Source organism: Chlorocebus sabaeus, chromosome 11, assembly GCF_047675955.1.
Source record: "Chlorocebus sabaeus isolate Y175 chromosome 11, mChlSab1.0.hap1, whole genome shotgun sequence".
Classification (NCBI taxonomy): domain Eukaryota; kingdom Metazoa; phylum Chordata; class Mammalia; order Primates; family Cercopithecidae; genus Chlorocebus; species Chlorocebus sabaeus.
Genome location: NC_132914.1, coordinates 120,739,636 through 120,756,346, shown reverse-complemented (window position 1 = coordinate 120,756,346; position 16,711 = coordinate 120,739,636). Strand labels below are relative to the sequence as shown.

Here is a 16,711-nt window from a genome sequence, read left to right as displayed (position 1 = left end):
AGATCTTGAGATGGGGATGTTATCTTGGCTTACTTTGGATGAGCCCTGAATGTAATCACAGGTGTCCTTGTAAGATGGAGGCAGGGAGAGATTTGGCACTGACAGAAGAGGAGAAGGCCACGGGACCACAGAGGCAGAGACTGTAGTGATGCAACCACAAGCCAAGGAGTGCTGGTGGCCACCAGAAGCTGGAAGAGGGAAGGAATGAAATCTCCCTGGGCCGGGCTCGGTGGCTCATGCCTATAATCCCATCGCTTTGGGAGGCTGAGGTGGGTGGATCACTTGAGGTCAGGAGTTCGAGACCAGCCTGGCCAACATGGGAAACCCTGTCTCTTCTAAAAATACAGAAAAAGTAGCTGGGTTGTGGCGGGTGCCTGTAATCCCAGGTACTTGGGAGGCTGAGGCAGGAGAATCACTTGAACCCCGGAGACAGAGGTTGCAGTGAACTGAGATCACGCCACTGCTCTCCAGTCTGGGCTACAGAGTGATACTCTATCTCAAAAAACAAAACAAAACAAAAAAATGGCTGGGCACAGTCAGTGACTCACGCCTGTAAACCCCAGCACTTTGGGAGGCTAAGGCAGGCGGATCACAAGGTCAGGAGATCGAGATCATCCTGGCTAACATGGTGAAACCCTGTCTCTACTGAAAATACAAAAAATTAGCCAAGTGTGGTGGCGGGCGCCTGTAGTCCCAGCTACTCAGGAGGCTGAGGCAGAAGAATGGTGTGAAGCTGGGAGGCGGAGCTTGCAGTGAGTCAAGATCATGCCACTGCATTCTAGCCTGGGCCACAGAGTGAGACTCCGTCTCAAAAAAAAGAAAAGAAAAAATTAGCCAGTCATGATGGCACATGCCTGTAATCCCAGCTACTTGTGAGGCTGAGGCAGGAGAATCACTGGAACCCAAGAGGCAGAGGCTGCAGTGAGCCAAGATCACGCCACTGCACTCCAGCCTGGGTGACACAGTGAGACTCTGTCTCAAAAAAATAAAAAAAATCTCCCTTAGAGGCTCCAGAGGAAGCATGGCCCTGGTAACACCTTGATTTCAGACCCATTTGGACCTTCTAGCTTCTAGAGCTATGAGAAAATAAATTTCTGATGTGTTGAGATACCAAAATTATTGGTCATTTGTTACCGCAGGTGCAGGAAACTGACACAGCACCCATCCTCACAGGTCATTAATTCAACAATAACTTAATAGGCACCTGCGGTGTGCTAGGCACCATGTGGGGCCCAGGGAATGTAACAGTGACTAGGGCGGACAGGGCCTTGCCCTCCTGTGGCTGACAGTCTAGTTGGGGGTAGGGATGAGGGTGGACCTCGCCCGCCTGCAGTGCGCCAGACACCATCTTCAGGGCTCTGTGTGTATTAACTGTGAAAGTTGTCTGACTCAAAATGCGGTCACCAGTGTTACCCAAAACCCTGACAAATGGAACCCGAGAAGGCCATGAAGAGAGGGTTTTCACGCTTGCATGCCCGATAACAAAAAAGACTGTGGAAAAACGACAGCTTTGCACAAAGGCCTTTGTAACCTTACACAAAAAGACTTCTGCCCGACGTCTGCCTGGCAGTAGCTGGTCCAGCCTCAGACTACAGTCACCCTTGTTATTGATCTATCTTTATAGCCAAGGATAATTATTAATACTTTAAACAATTATATAACCCTCCTTATTTTTTCCTTTAAAAATCTTTGTCTTCCTTTACCTCCCTGAATACACATAGTTTACTATGGCAGGCAGATTCCCATTGCAACACTCTACTCCCAAATAAATAACTTTTCCTTTTTTTTTTTTTTTTTGTTTGAGATGGAGTTTCACTCTTGTTGCCTAGGCTGGAGTGCACTGGTGCGATCTCGGCTCACTGCAACCTCCACCTCCCGGGTTCAAGCTATTCTCCTGCCTCAGCCTCCCGAGTAGCTGGGATTACAGGCATGTGCCACCACGCCTGGCTAATTTTGTATTTTTAGTAAGGACGGGGTTTCTCCATGTTGGTCAGGCTGGTCTAGAACTCCCGACCTAGGTGATCTGCCTGCCTGGGCCACCCAAAGTGCTGGGATTACAGTTTTTATTTTGTTTTCTGGGTTGGTTTTTTTTGTTTTGTTTTGTTTTGTTTTGTTTTTGAGACAGGGTCTTGTTCTGTCACCCAGGCCTGGAGTACAGTGGTGCAGTCAGAGCCCACTGCATCCTCAAACTCCTGGGTTCAAGTGATCCTCCCTCATCAGCCTCCTAAGTAGCTAAGACTACAAGTGGACACCACCACGCTTGGCTAGTTAAAAAAAAAATGTTTTTGTAGAAACAGGGTCTCGTTATGTTGCCCAAGCTGCTCTCAGACTCCTGGCCTCAGTGATTATCCTGCCTCAGCCTCCCAAAGCACTGGGATTACAGGCGTGAGCCAACATGTATGGCCATCTTTTATTTTATTTTTAAATTTTATTTACTTTTTATTTTTGAGACAGAGTCTTGCTCTTGTCACCCAGGCTGGAGTCCAATGGCACGATCTCGGCTCACTGCAACCTCCACCTCCCAGGTTCAAGCAATTCTCCTGCCTCAGCCTCCCGAGTAGCTGGGATTACAGGCATGCACCACCACACCTGGCTAATTTTTTTTGTATTTTTAGTAGAGACAGGGTTTCATCATGTCAGCCAGGCTGGTCTCAAGCTCCTGACCTCAGGTGATCCACCCGCCTCAGCCTCCCAAAGTGCTGGGATTACAGGCATGAGCCACAGTGCCTGGCCCATCTCTTATTTTAGATAACTTTCTCTGTTTATTATTTAGGTTGGCATAATCAATCCTCACAACAGCCCCATGAGTTGTGGGGACTGTTATCCCTACTTTATAGAGGTGGAAACTGAGGCACAAAGACACTAGCTCCAAACCAAACCGCTGATAAATAGGAGAGCCAGTGTCTGAGCTCGAGCTCACCCTGTGAATCACTGTGCTGTATCATCTTTCGTCAGATAAAAGCATGTGAGAGGCCGGGCACGGTGGCTCACCCCTGTAATCCCAGCATTTTGGGAGGCCGAGGTGGGTGGATCACTTGAACTCAGGAGTTTGAGACCAGCCTGGTCAACATAGTGAAACCCCATCTCTACTAAAAATACAAAAATTAGCCAGGCGAGGTAGCACATTTCTGTTGCCTCAAGCTACTTGGGAAGCTGAGGTGGGAAGATCACTTGAGCCTAGGAGGCAGAGGTTGCAGAAGGCCAAGACTGCACCACTCCACTCCAGCCTGGGCAACAAAGTGAGAATCCATCTCAAAAAAAAAAAAGAATGTAAGACACACATAGGAATTGTAAAAAAGTGCCATAAAGGTAATACATGGTGGGTCAGGCATGGAGGGAAATGAACGAATCGGGTGGGTGGGAGGTGGGGGCTGTCACTGGGTGGTCAGAGGAAGGGAGGCCTCTGTGAAGAGGTGACGTTTGGGCTGAGGCCTGAAAAATGAGGTGCACCAGCCATGGGGAGGTGAGAAGGAAGGGACTAATGGGTAAGGAAGAGGCCTCAAGGTGGGAATGAGCTCAGGGGGAATCAAGGAATATCAAGCAGGCACTAGGGGGGGCGAAGGGAGTGAGTGGAGGGCGTAGAGGATGAGGCTGGGGGCCACTGAGACCTCAGTTTCATCCTCAGCAGAAGCGGTGGATGATTTCCACAGAGGAGTAAGGTGGGCTCACCTGCCGGTCTCACTTGCCCACCCAGGCATGTCAGAGCGGGAGCGGCAGGTGATGAAGAAGCTGAAAGAGGTGGTGGACAAACAACGCGACGAGATCCGTGCCAAGGACAGGGAGCTGGGCCTGAAAAATGAGGACGTCGAGGCTGTGAGTGATACCCCTAACCTGTGTCCACCCTCCCAGCCAGTAGGTGCCAGCCAGAGACCAGACCCTCCACTCAGCAGGTCCCTTCTCACCCTTGCTTTCATTCTTAGGGCTCCGTGGGGTGTGGATCCTGCTCATGGCTTGGCGGGCCCAGCCTGGAAACAGCAAGACTTCACCTGCAGAGCAGGAGGGAACGTGGCACTGCCCAGTGAGCAGGCTCCTCCCGCCTCCTAGGAAGGTCCCGAGGCCTTGGCAGCCTTAGCTCTGACCCCAAGGCCTCCACCAGCCCCCCAACTTCAGGCCTCTCTGTGAGCAGACTGAGCAGGGTCCAGCATGCTCCAGGAACCCATACAGTGTTTCTGTGTAAATCAGAAAAAAATTCCCCTTTCTGAAGGCATGTTACCTCCATCTGTTGGGAAGTGTTCATAATGTATTAATTCTAGCAAGACACGCTTCCATTTGCCATAAAATTATCATAGTAAATACACAAATTGCCCATCTCTAGCATCATCAGTTATAAGAATATGAACAACTTTCAAACAAAGATGTCTGCAATATAAATGGCACACCTAAGAATGGTTTGCCATTGTGCAGTGCACAACCTGAGCTACTGCAGGTGGCAGCCCTGCACAATGGTCTCCCTTTTTGTACAGTTACAGCAGCAGCAGACACGGCTGATGAAGATCAACCATGACCTTCGGCACCGGGTCACGGTGGTGGAGGCCCAGGGGAAAGCCCTGATCGAACAGAAGGTGGAGCTGGAGGCAGACCTGCAGACCAAGGAGCAAGAGATGGGCAGTCTGCGAGCAGAGCTGGGGAAGTTGCGAGAGAGGCTGCAAGGGGAGCACAGCCAGAATGGGGAGGAGGAGCCTGAGGTGAGCAGGAAGCTGGGTGCAGAGGTGGTAGTGGAGGGTAAGTCTGGGGGTTGGCTCAAGGCAGGCAGGGTTGCCTTGTTTTCCCCTTTATACTTAAGAAAATGGCCAGCCTGGGCAACATAGCAAGACCCCAGTTCTCTACAAACATTTTTTTTTAATTAGCCCGTGCGTGGTGGTGCACACCTGTAGTACCAGCTGCCTGAGAGGCTTAGGCAGGAGAATCACTTGAGCCCAGGAGTTCAAGGCTGCAGTGAGCCATGATTGCACCACTGCACTCCAGCCTGGGTAGCAGAGCCAGACCTGTCTCAAAAAAAGAAAAAAGAGAGAAAGAGAGAGAGAAAACGAGAGGCTCAGAGAGTGAAGCTACTGGCCTGAAGACACACAGCTGAGGGGCTGGAACCCCAGACTCTGCATTCTCCCACCTCAGTGGTGGTTATTAGGCACCTGCCATTTATTTATTTATTCATACCAATGATTATTGACCATGTAGCCGGCCCAGAGGATAAAATAGCGAGCAAAATACAGACATGATCCCTGTCCACTTGGAGCTTACAGTTTAGTGTGGGAGGCAGACATTAGTTAGTCCAGACCTTAGTACCACACGGTACCATATGACCCAGCAATTCCACTCCTAGGCACATATCCAAAAGAATTGAGAACAGGTGTTCAAACTTTTACATGAAGGCCAGGTGCAGTCGCCTGCACTTGTAATCCCAGCCCTTTGAGCGGCTGAGGCAAAGGGATCAAGAAGATCACTTGTGGCGAGGAGCTGAAGACCGGCCTGGGCAACATAGTGAGACCCCATCTCTACAAAAAATTGTTTAAAAATTAAAAACTTGGCTGGACATGGTGGCTCATGCCTGTAATCCCAGCACTTTGGGAGGTCGAGGTGGGTAGATCACAAAGGTCAGCAGTTCGAGACCAGCCTGGCCAATATGGTGAAACGCCATCTCTACTAAAAATACAAAAAAATTAGCCAGGCGTGGTGGCCCATGCCTGTAGTCCCAGCTACTCGGGAGGCTGAGGCGGGGGAATTGCTTGAATCCAGGAGGCAGAGGTTGCAGTGAGCCGAGATCGCGCCACTGCACTCCAGCCTGGGTGACAGAGCGAGACTCCATCTCAAAAAAAAAAAAAAAACTTGGGCCGGGTGTGGTGGCTTACACCTGTAATCCCAGCACTTTGGGAGGCCAAGACGGGCAGATCACTTGAGGTCAGGAGTTTGAGACCAGCATGGCCAACGTGGTGAAACCCCATACCTACTAAAAATACAAAAATTAGCTGGGTATGGTGGTGGGCATCTGTAATCCCAGCTACTTGGGAGGCCAAGGCAGGAGAATAGCTTGAACCTGGGAGGCGGAGGTTGCAGTGAGCTGAGATTGTGCCACTGCACTCCAGGCTGGGCAACAGAGTGAGTCAGACTCCATCTCAAAAAAAAGAAAAACTTAAGTGTGGTGGCACCTGTAGTTCCAGTTACTTGGGAGGATGAGGCAGGAGGATCACTTGATCCCAGGAGTTGGAGGCTGCAGTGAGCCATGATTGAGCCACTGCACTCCAGCCTGGGCAACAGAGTAAGACCTTGTAGCAGCACTATTCACAGTTGCCAAAAGGTGGAAAAAACCCACACGTCCATCAGTGGATGAATGGGTGAACAGTCTGTCCATACGGGGAGATACGATTCAGCCCTAAGGAGGAATGCAGCCCGGGCCACGCGGTAGCACGGATGAGCCGCGAAAACATCATGCGGAGTGAAAGAAGCCAGGCCCAAAAGGCCAGTGTGCGACTCCATTTGCATGAAATGTCCCAGAACAGGCAAATCCATAAAGCCAGAAAGTAGATGGGTGTCCGAATGGGGCTGGGGGAGGGAGGAATGGGGAGTGACACTGATGGGCATGGGGTTCCCTTTGGAGGTGATGGAAATGATCTGGAATTAGAGATTGGTGATGGTTGCACAACACTGCACGTTACTGTCCGCATGGCCAGAGCTGTCCATCACAGCCACAGCTAACATCCAGGTAGGCCCAGGGCTGCGAGGTGGGCACTAGGGGTGTCTGATCCTTAAATGTGCCCCCAGACTGTGCCAGGAACACAGAGGGTGAGATCCTTCATCGTAGCAGAGGTGGGGAGGTGGGGTTTCAGGGAAGAGCTGTTCCTGAAGCTGGGCGTCAGTGTTAACAACGCTAAGACTTTGACAGGTAGAAATGTGGAAAATGGAGATGCTGTTTCACAAAAGTAGAGTGAACTTTAGGGACACACTCAGGCTTGTGGTTTCTCCCAGAAGATATTTATGAGCTGTTGAAAGTTTGCAGATGTAGGCCGGGCACGGTGGCTCACGCCTGTAATCCCAGCACTTTGGGAGGCTGAGGCGGGCGGATCATGAGGTCAGGAAATAGAGACCATCCTGACTTAACACAGTGAAACCCCGTCTGTACTAAAAAATACAAAAAACTTAGCTGGGCATGGTGGCGGGCGCCTGTAGTCTCAGCTACTCGGGAGACTGAGGCAGGAGAATGGCGTGAACCCAGGAGGCGGAGCTTGCAGTGAGCCGAGATCACGCCACAGCACTCCAGCCTGGGCGACAGAGCAAGACTCCATCTCAAAAAAAAAAAAAGAAAAAAAAAGAAAGTTTGCAGAGCCTGCGCTAGTAACCTGAGTTATAGGTAGGGGAGGTAGGACAGACAAGCTCAGAGTCAGGTGGGTTCAAGTCCCAGTACAGTCATTAAGTATCCTGCCAGGTTTGCTGTAGGACAGGACAGGCATCTGGGATATACATGAGGAAGGTCAGGGAGAGAAGTCTTAAAAAGGAGTAGTTGCCAGGCATGATGGCTCACACCTGTAATCCCAGCACTTTGAGAGGCTGAGGTGGGTGGATCACTTGAGCCCTGGAGTTCGAGACCAGCCTGGCCAACGTGGTGAAACCCCATCTCTACTAAAAATACAAAAATTAGCCGGGTGTGGTGGTGCGTGCCTGTAGTCCCAACTACTTTGGGGAGCTGGGACAGGAGAATTGCTTGAACCCGGGATGTGGAGGTTGTGGTGAGCTAAGATCAAGCCACTGCACTCCAGCCTGGGCGATGGGTGAGACTCTGTCTCAAAAAAAAAAAAAAAAAAAAAAAGGAGTGGTTAAGGGCTGCTTTTGGCTAAAAATGATATAAGCCTAAGTTAAAATGGTTTTAAGAGTTGGGAGGCCAAGGCAGGCAGATTTCCTGAGCTCAGGAGTTTAAGACAAGCCTGGCTAACATGCCAAAACCCCATCTCTACTAAAATACAAAAAATTAGCCAGGCGTGGTGTTGCACACCTGTAGTCCCAGCTACTCGGGAGGCTGAGGCAGAAGAATTGCTTTAACCCAGAAGGCAGAGGTTGCCGTTAGCTGAGATCGCACCACTGCACTCCAGCCTGGGCGACAGAGCAAGATTCTGTCTCAAAAAAGAAAAAAAAAGTCTGGGCGTGGTGGCTCACGCCTGTAATCCCAGCACTTTGGGAGGCCAAGGTGGGTGGATAACCTGAGGTCAAGAGTTCAAGACCAGCCTGGCCAACATGGCGAAACCCCGTCTCTACTAAAAATACAAAAGTTAGCTGGGCATGGTGGTGCGTGCCTGTAATCCCAGCTACTGCGGGGGGCTGAGGCAGGAGGATCGCTTGAACTCGGGAGGTGGAGGTTGCTGTGAGCTGAGATTGTGCCACTGCACTCCAGCCTGGGAAAGAGAGCGAGACTCTGTCTCAAAAAAAAAAAAAAAAAATGGGGCCAGGTGCAGTGGCTCACACTTGTAATCCCAGCACTTTGGGAGGCTGCGGCAGGCGGATCACGAGGTCAGGAGATCGAGACCATCCTGGCTAACATGGTGAAACCCTGTCTCTACTAAAAATGCAAAAAAATTATCCGGGCGTGGTGGCGGGCGCCTGTAGTCCCAGCTTCTCGGTAGGCTGAGGCAGGAGAATGGCGTGAACCCAGGAGGCGGAGCTTGCAGTGAGCTGAGATAGCCCCACTGCACTCCAGCCTGGGCAACAGAGCGAGACTCCATTTTTTTTTTTTTTTTTAAAGAAAAGGTTTAAGAGGGAAAAAAGGAATTTATTGACTGCGTAACTAAAAGCTCTGAGTTAGGGGTGGCTTCAGGTACGGCTGGCTCCAGGTGCTCACGAGCTGCTCTTGGGAATGTGGCTCTGACCTTCTCAGGCCCTGCTTTCCTCTGTGCTGTTGTCATTCTCAGCCAGGCTCTTTGCCATACAGTCGCCACTAGTATTTGACCAGCATAGCAACCCCAGTCAAAAGAAATGGCCTCTTTCCCTGGAGTCCCAGCAAAAGCCTCAGGGAATCCTCATTGGCCCATCACTGAAGCAACTGTTGTGGCCAGAGACCTAGAATATGCATGTTTATTCCTGAGTCACATGGCTGCGACCCAAGCCACATGGACTGAAAGTGGGAGGGAGGTCTTTCTCCAGAAGAAAACGGCGGTGACTTAGCGCAAAGACTTGAGGGAAGGATAAAGGCCAGGCAGAGACAACAGCTGTGGTCAGCAGTGCTGGGGAGTTGGCACCCAGGGACCACACAGAGCTCTGAGCAGCGGGGGTGCGGGTCCTTCGCAGGGGTTCAGCAGGCTGGCGACACACTCAGCTGTTACACTGAAGGACAGGGAAGGAGCTTGTGGATGGTTGTCAGGAGCCCTTTGCAGTAACCCAGGTGAGAAGGTGAGGGCTGAACTCAATCTGTGACAGTGGGAAGGAGGCCGGTGCCAAAGACATAACCTCCAGGCCCAGCGTGGGGCGGTCGCCACCTCTGCCCTGCCCCCTGCTCCTAGTGTGCCCCTTCCAACCTTCAGGCCCCACAAGAGCTCAGGCCAGTCTCCTGGCCAGGCAGGCCCCGGGCCAAACCCAGGTCTCAAGAACATCAGGACTCCCACCCCTGTTCCAGGACTCTTTAGCAACAAGGGACATTTCACACCTTGGCCCGACTGCCTGTCAGTTTCAGCTTCCCTGTCTGGCAGCCAACGGGGCCGGGGAGAAATGAGGGAGTAAAATGAGGCTGCGGTAATGTGAACCCACAGGGCTGCTTTGCAGTGCGCTTTCCCAGGCTCGGGGCAGCTTTGCTGGGTTCACATCCATCCCTTGCAGCTGTGTGAGTTCAGGATGCTTGTCAGTCACACAGGGAGCTGCAGGTTGCAGTGAGTGGCTTCACCACTTGCTGCTGTGTGACCTGGGCCTGTCCATCTCTTTGGTGGTCAGTTTCACCATCTGACAAAGGAGGGGAATGAGCTTGACTCATAGGTTGGCTGTTTCGCGCAGCTGGGAGAGAGGACTATAAGATCAGAAGAGGGCTTGGCGAAGTCAAGAGGCAGGGACAGGACTGGGCGCAGTGGCTCACACCTGTAGTCAGCACTTGGGAAGGCCGAGGCAGTTGGATCACCTGAGGTCAGTTCAAGACCAGCCTGAGCAACATGATGAAACCCCTGTCTCTACTAAATATACAAAAAAACCCGGGCATGGTGGTGGGTGCCTGTAATCCCAGCTACTCGGGGAGGCAGAGGCAGGAGAATCACTTGAACCCGGGAGGTGGAGGTTGCATTGAGCCAAGATCAAGCCACTGCACTTCAGCCTGGACGACAGAGAAAGACTTCATCTCAAAAAAAAAAAAAAAAAAAAAAAAAGAGGCAGGGTCAAGACAGATCTCGAAGGCATCAGGCCGGATCCTGTGGCTGGGTAGCGTGTCCCAGGGTGGACTGTGCACAGGCCATTCCGGGCAGGGGGAACAGTGAGCCAGGCTGGAGAACGTGCAGCACGTGGCTGGGGTCAGGGGTTTGTCCCAGGGCAGGATTTGGAGGACGTGAGAGCTATGGAGGGTTGCAGAGCTAGAAAGGAATCTCTCTCATCATTGCCACGCAATTCTTTCTGAGCTGTGTCACTGTCATTGCCGTGTGATCACCAGGAGACAAGGCTCTTTCTATTTTTATAACTTCCTTATTGAGATATAATTGATATGCCACGCACTTTAGCTCTTGTGTGCTCATCACCACTGTCCAGAACATTCCCTTCACCCCCATCAGAAACCCCTGCTCCTGCGGTAGCGGCCTCCTCCCCTCCCCCAGCCCCTGGCCACCAGCAGGCTGTTTCGCTCTGTGTATTCACCTGTTCAGGACATGGCATCAGTGGGATCCTACAACATGTGGTCCTGCCTGGCTTCTTTCACTTAGCATGTTTTCTCATTAATCCAGGGCCTCATATTTCAACTCAAGGTTTCCTGCCTTTCACAGACTATATATATATGTGTGTGTGTGTGTGTGTGTGTGTGTATATATATATATTTTGTGTGTGTGTGTGTGACAGGGGCTCACTCTATCACCCAGGCTGGAGTACAGTGGCACAATCTCGGCTCACTGCAGCCTCCACCTCCCGGGTTCAAGCCATTCTCCTTCCTCAGCCTCCCGAATAGCTGGTACTATAGGCGCCCACCACCATGACAGGCTAAGTTTTGTATTTTTAATAGAGACAGGGTTTCCCCATGTTGCCCAGGCTGCTCTTGAACTGCTGACCCCAAATGATCTGCCTGCCTCGGCCTCCCAAAGTATTGGGACTATAGGCATGAGCCACGGCGCCCAGCCATCAATTTTTTTCTTTTTTTTTTTTCTTTTTTGAGACAGGGTCTCACTCCATCACCCAGGCTGGAGTGCAGTGGTGTGATCTCGGCTCACCGCAACCTCTGCCTCCTGGGTTCAAGCAATTCTTATGCCTCAGCCTCCCGAGTAGCTCGGATTACAGGTGTGCGCCACCACACCCAGCTCATTTTTGTGTATTTTTAGTAGAGACAGAGTTTTACCACGTTGCCTGGGCTGGTCTCGAACTCCTGACCTCCAATGATCCGCCCACTTCAGCTTCTCAGTGTGCTGGGATTACAGGCGTGAGCCACCGTGCCTGGCCACACGTTTTGATTTCGTAATAGGTTTTGTGTTTGTTTTGTAAAGTGCGGGCTGCCTACATTGGGAAAGCAGACAGGCATATGCTGGCTGAAAGGCAGGCAGAATTTATGCACTGAATTTATGCTAGGCCAGGAGGTGCCAAGTGTGACCAGAGCACAGTCATTCCCCATTGCTGGGCCAGGGGCTGCTCAGAAGTACCGTGAAGGGGCTGCCGTGGGAGGGCAGGGTGCTTTGAGGCACGCAGGCAGCGAGGAGCATTCCTAAGGCCTCGGGATGGAGGCCCTGGCCCAGGATGCTGCCTCCCTAAGGCCTCTGGGCAGTCCTATGACTTGTTAATTGGTCTCTTGGGCCTTCCTGGGAAGCAGCTGAGGCCTCAGGGTATCGCCCTGAAGGTGTGCCCAAAGTACCTCCGGGGATCAGCAGACACCCCACAGAAGAGGCCCCGGCTTATCTCAGCTAACTCGAGCCGACTCCCGGTCCCTCATGGAGTAAGCCTAGGAGGACCTCGGCCGATGGGGCTCGATTGCCATCTTGGAAAGAGCCTGCTTGGTCTCTCTCGGTCTGAACCGGATAGTCCTGGGCTGCCCGCGGCACTGCGGTCACTGCCTGGTGGCCTCTGGAGAAGCTGGAGCCCAGGGCTGTCCTTCTGCCTGCGCTTTCAGGTGATAGTATTAGAAGTCAGGCCAGGCCTGGTGGCTCACGCCTGTAATCCCAGCACTTTGGGAGACCAAAGCGGGTGGATCACCTGAAGTCAGGAGTTCGAGACCAGCCTGGCCAACATGGCGAAACCCATCTCTACTAAAAATACAAAATTAGCCAGGCATGGTGGCGTGTGCCTGTCGTCCCAGCTACTTGGGAGACTGAGGCAGGAGAATCACTTGAACTGGGAGGCAGAGGTTTCAGTGAGCTGAGATCGCGCCATTGCACTCCAGCCTGGACAACGAGCGAAACTCCATCTCAAAAAAAAAACAAAAAACAAAAAAACAGAGTCAGGATTTTGGGGCCAGACACAATGGCTCACGCCTGTAATCCCAGCACTTCAGGAGGCTGAGCCAGGAGGATTACTTGAGCCCAGGAGTCCAAAACCAGCCTGGGCAACAAAGTGAGACCCCATCTCTAATGAAATAAAAATAAAATAAATAAGAAAAAAGAGAGTAAGGGCTTTGCATACCTTGCTGGGATTTCCCCAAACTCTAAAAGAATCAGGCCATTCCTCCCCAGAAATGAACTGTCCCTTCTCCAGAAAAAAAGAACTCAGGTTCTAAGGAAGCCCTAGTAGGTTTTCTAAGGAAAACCTAATAGGAGTGAGCAGGAAATTCCTGTGGCTTTGAAAGTGTGTGTTCACGGAAATCCCCAGGTACCTGGGTAGGAAGGGCCCTTAGAAATATTTCTGGGCTATCAAGGGCTAGATGGGGAGATGAAAGCCCAGACAGAGGGGCGGGTGGCTTTGCCCAGAGGCCTCTCAAGAGGTGAGGGTTTGGGAGTTCCCTTGAAGGGCTTTGCTCTTTCCCCAGGGTGTGGGGATGGCTGTCAGATGGTCCCTCCCAGAGACACAGGAGAGGCAAGGCCCTGGCCTGCTATGAAAGGCAGGATCCAAGCTGTCTTGGGAGGAAGGGGTTGGAGGAAACTTAGGATTCAGGTCCACAGCAGGGGCCACTGCTGCCCGTGGGGTCCAGGCAGGAGAAGGAGAAAGGGAATGGAAAAGGGAGCAGCTGCTGCTCAGAAACAGCCTGGCGTTGCCAGTGGGGCCCGATCTTCCAGTGCACTTTTCACAGGAAGCCCAAAACACAAACTTCAAGATGAAATCTGATCTGAAAGAGTTGGCAGCTAATTCAACAGAGTTTTAGAACACAGTGAGGGCCAAACAAAATGTGGGTCAGCAGCACTGGGATGTTCTAAGGACTTAGTTTGCAACCTCTGGTCTATACCACTAATGCCTAGAGTTCCTGGTGAACTCCTACACATTCTTCAAGACTCCATGCATAGAGACCACATCTGATTAACATCTTCCCTGATCCTCTCCAGTTAGATCTGGTGTCTGTGCACCTTTTTTTTTTTTTTTCTTTTTTTTTTTTTTCTCTTTTTTGAGACAGAGTCTAACTCTGTCGCCTAGGCTGGAGTGCAATGGCACCATGTCAGCTCACTGCAACCTCCGTCTCCTGGGTTCAAGCAATTCTCCTGACTCAGCCTCCCGAGTAGCTGGGATTACAGGTGCCCACCACCACGCCTGACTGATTTTTGTATTTTTTAGTAGAGATGGGGTTTCACCATGTTGGGCAGACTGGTCTCGATCTCCTGACTTGGTGATTCACCCACCTCAGCTTCCCAAAGTGCTGGGATTACAGGCATAAGCCACCGCGCCCGGTGGTGCACCTCTTTTATTAGGCCACTTTGTAAGTTTGTTTCTTTCTTTCTTTCTTCTTTTTTTTTTCTTGAGACAGTTTTGCTCTTGTCACCCAGGCTGGAGTGCAATGGCATGACCTTGGCTCACTGCAACCTCCACCTCCTGGGTTCAAGCGATTCTGCTGCCTCAGCCTCCCAAGTAGCTGGCATTACAGACGCCCACCAGCACGCCTGGCTCTTTTTTTTTTTTTTTTTTTTTTTGAGACAAAGTCTCACTCTGTCGCCCATGCTGGAGTGCAGTGGCGCGATCTTGGCTCACTGCAACCTCAGCCTCCCAGGTCCAAGTGATTCTCCTGCCTCAACCTCCAGAGTAGCTGGGACTACAGGCTCGTGCCACCACACCCGGCTAATTTTTGTATTTCTTTAGTAAAGACGGGGTTTCACCATATTGGCCAGGCTGGTCTTGAACTCCTGAGCTCGTGATCTGCCCGCCTTGGCCTCCCAAAGTGCTGAGATTACAGGCGTGAGCCACCGTGCCCGGCTGCCCGGCTAATTTTTGTATTTTCAGTAGGGACAGTGTTTCACCATGTTGTCCAGGCCGGTCTCAAACTCCTGACTTCAGGTGATTCGCCCGCCTCAGCTTCCCAAAGTACTGGGATTGCAGGTGTTGAGCCACCGCACCTGGCCATAAGTTTCTATTTATGTGTTTCTTCTGTTCAGCCTCATCTGTCTGACTCTGTTCCCAGGACTGAGCTTTGTGGCTGGCAAGGCACAAAGTTAGCGCTCAGTAAGTGTTGGCTAACTAGATGTCCAGGGTTGCTCCTTGGTAAAGCTGAGCCAGGGAAAGAGGAGAACTGGTGCGGTTGAATGCCGGCCGCGGATCCGTTGCCTGCTCTGTGTGATCTTGGGTGGAGACATGGAGTGTATGGCTGCTGGGTGGTTCCAGAGCATCCCTGGAGGCGCTGCAGAGGAGATCGGACGTTGAAGATGTCCTCTGAGGACACAGCCCGCCTAAACTGTGGTATCAGCAGACGCCTAGAATACTTTCTTTGGAAACTAAATCCTCCAACGTTTCCTCCCCTTGTTCTTGGGTGGGAAGAGGCCCCTCAGCTGCCCACAGTTTGCGACGGTGGCGCGGGCCAGATTTCAGCTTCCCGCTGCATGGAGGCCTCTCTTCTGCTGCACCGTGCCGACTCCGACCCCAAGGCTGGGCAGCGTCAGCCTGCTCCCCCAACCTGGGCCTGCTGTGTGGCTCTGCTGTCACCTGAAGTGCCCCAGCAGTGGGTGGTGTCTCCTTTCATGCGTCCTTTCCCAGAACAGCCGGTTCCAGCCTCCCCCAGGGTGTGAAGCTTCTCAGCTCTGCCTTCTGGAATCCCTCAGCCTCCTGTCCAGGGCACATCCAGGCTGGAGTTAGTCCCCTTCTCCTTGTGCTGCTATGGGTTTTTTTTTGTTTGTTTTGTTTTGTTTTTTTGAGACAGGGTCTCACTTCGTTGGAGACACTGCCTTAAGTGCAGTGGCACAATCTCGGCTCACTGCAGCCTCCACTTCCTGGGCTCAGGCGATCCTCATGCCTCAGCCTCCTATGTAACTGGGACTACAGGGGCAAGCCACCATGCCCTGCTAATTTTCTTTCTTTTCTTTTTTGTAGACATGAGGTCTTGCTATGTTGCCCAGGCTGGTCTGAAACTCCTGGGCTCTAGTGATCCTCCTGCCTCAGCCTCCTAAAGTGCTAGAATTAACAAGTGTGAGCCGTGGTGCCAGGCCTATGGAGTTTTTCTTGAGGTGGGGAGGGACGTCTATTTCCCTCTCCCTTTCCCCGTTCTGGAGCTTTTTCACTGCTGTCCTGACCTCTGTCCACTCCTGGTTGGTCACGGGACATTGGTGGCTCAGGAGCGTTGGGGACACTCCATTACCTTGAGAGTGTGGGCCACCTGTAGATTGACTGGCTGACTTGCAAAAGCTTCCTTGTGATTAAAAAAAAAAAAAAAAAAAAAAAAAAAGGAAAATAACTGTTGGCAAGAAGGTAGAGAAATTGGAACCCTTGTGCATTGCTGTAAAATAGAGCAGCTGCTGTGGGAAACGGTTTGACAGTTCCTCAGCCAGTTACACACAGACTTAGCCTATGACCCAGCAGTCCCACTCCCAGGTAAACACCCAGAAGAACTCAAAAGAAGTGTCCACACTGATACAGTTCTGAGCATTGCTCTTCACATTAGCCAAAGAGTGGAAACTGCCCAGATGTCCATCAGCTGCAGAACGGATAAACACACGGTGGCATGTCTGTACAGTGGAATGTGGTTCAGCCATCAAAAGGAGTGAAGTGAGCCAGTGCGGTGGCTCACGCCTGTAATCCCAGACTTTGGGAGGCCAAGGCGGGCGAATCACGAGGTCAGGAGATTGAGACCATTCTGGCTAACACGGTGAAACCCTGTCTCTACTAAAAATACAAAAAATTAGCTGGGCGTGGTGGCCGGCGCCTGTAGTCTCAGCTACTTGGGAGGCTGAGGCAGGAGAATGGCGTGAACCTGGGAGGCGGATCTTGCAGTGAGCTGAGATCGTGCCACTGTACTCCATCCAGCCTGTGCAACAGAGCGAGACTCCGTCTCAAAAAAAAAAAAAAAGGAGTGAAGTGAGCCAGCGCGGTGGCTCACCCCTGCAATCCTAGCACTTTGGGAGGCTGAGGCGGGTGGATCCCCTGAGGTTGGGAGTTCAAGACTAGCCTGACCAACATGGTGAAACCCTGTCTCTACAAAAATACAAAAATTAGCCCAGGCATG

At 51.7% G+C, this 16,711-nt stretch overlaps 1 protein-coding gene across 1 annotated transcript in view; it reads left to right on the top strand.

Annotated features, from left to right (window-relative positions):
• RILPL1 (Rab interacting lysosomal protein like 1) overlaps positions 1-16,711 on the top strand; it is a 61,359-nt gene that overhangs the window by 27,331 nt on the left and 17,317 nt on the right. Inside the window, exons 3-4 of the mRNA XM_008005125.3 lie at positions 3,695-3,813; positions 4,464-4,685. Coding sequence (XP_008003316.1) covers positions 3,695-3,813; positions 4,464-4,685 — 341 coding nt within the window. The remainder of the gene's footprint in view (positions 1-3,694; positions 3,814-4,463; positions 4,686-16,711) is intronic.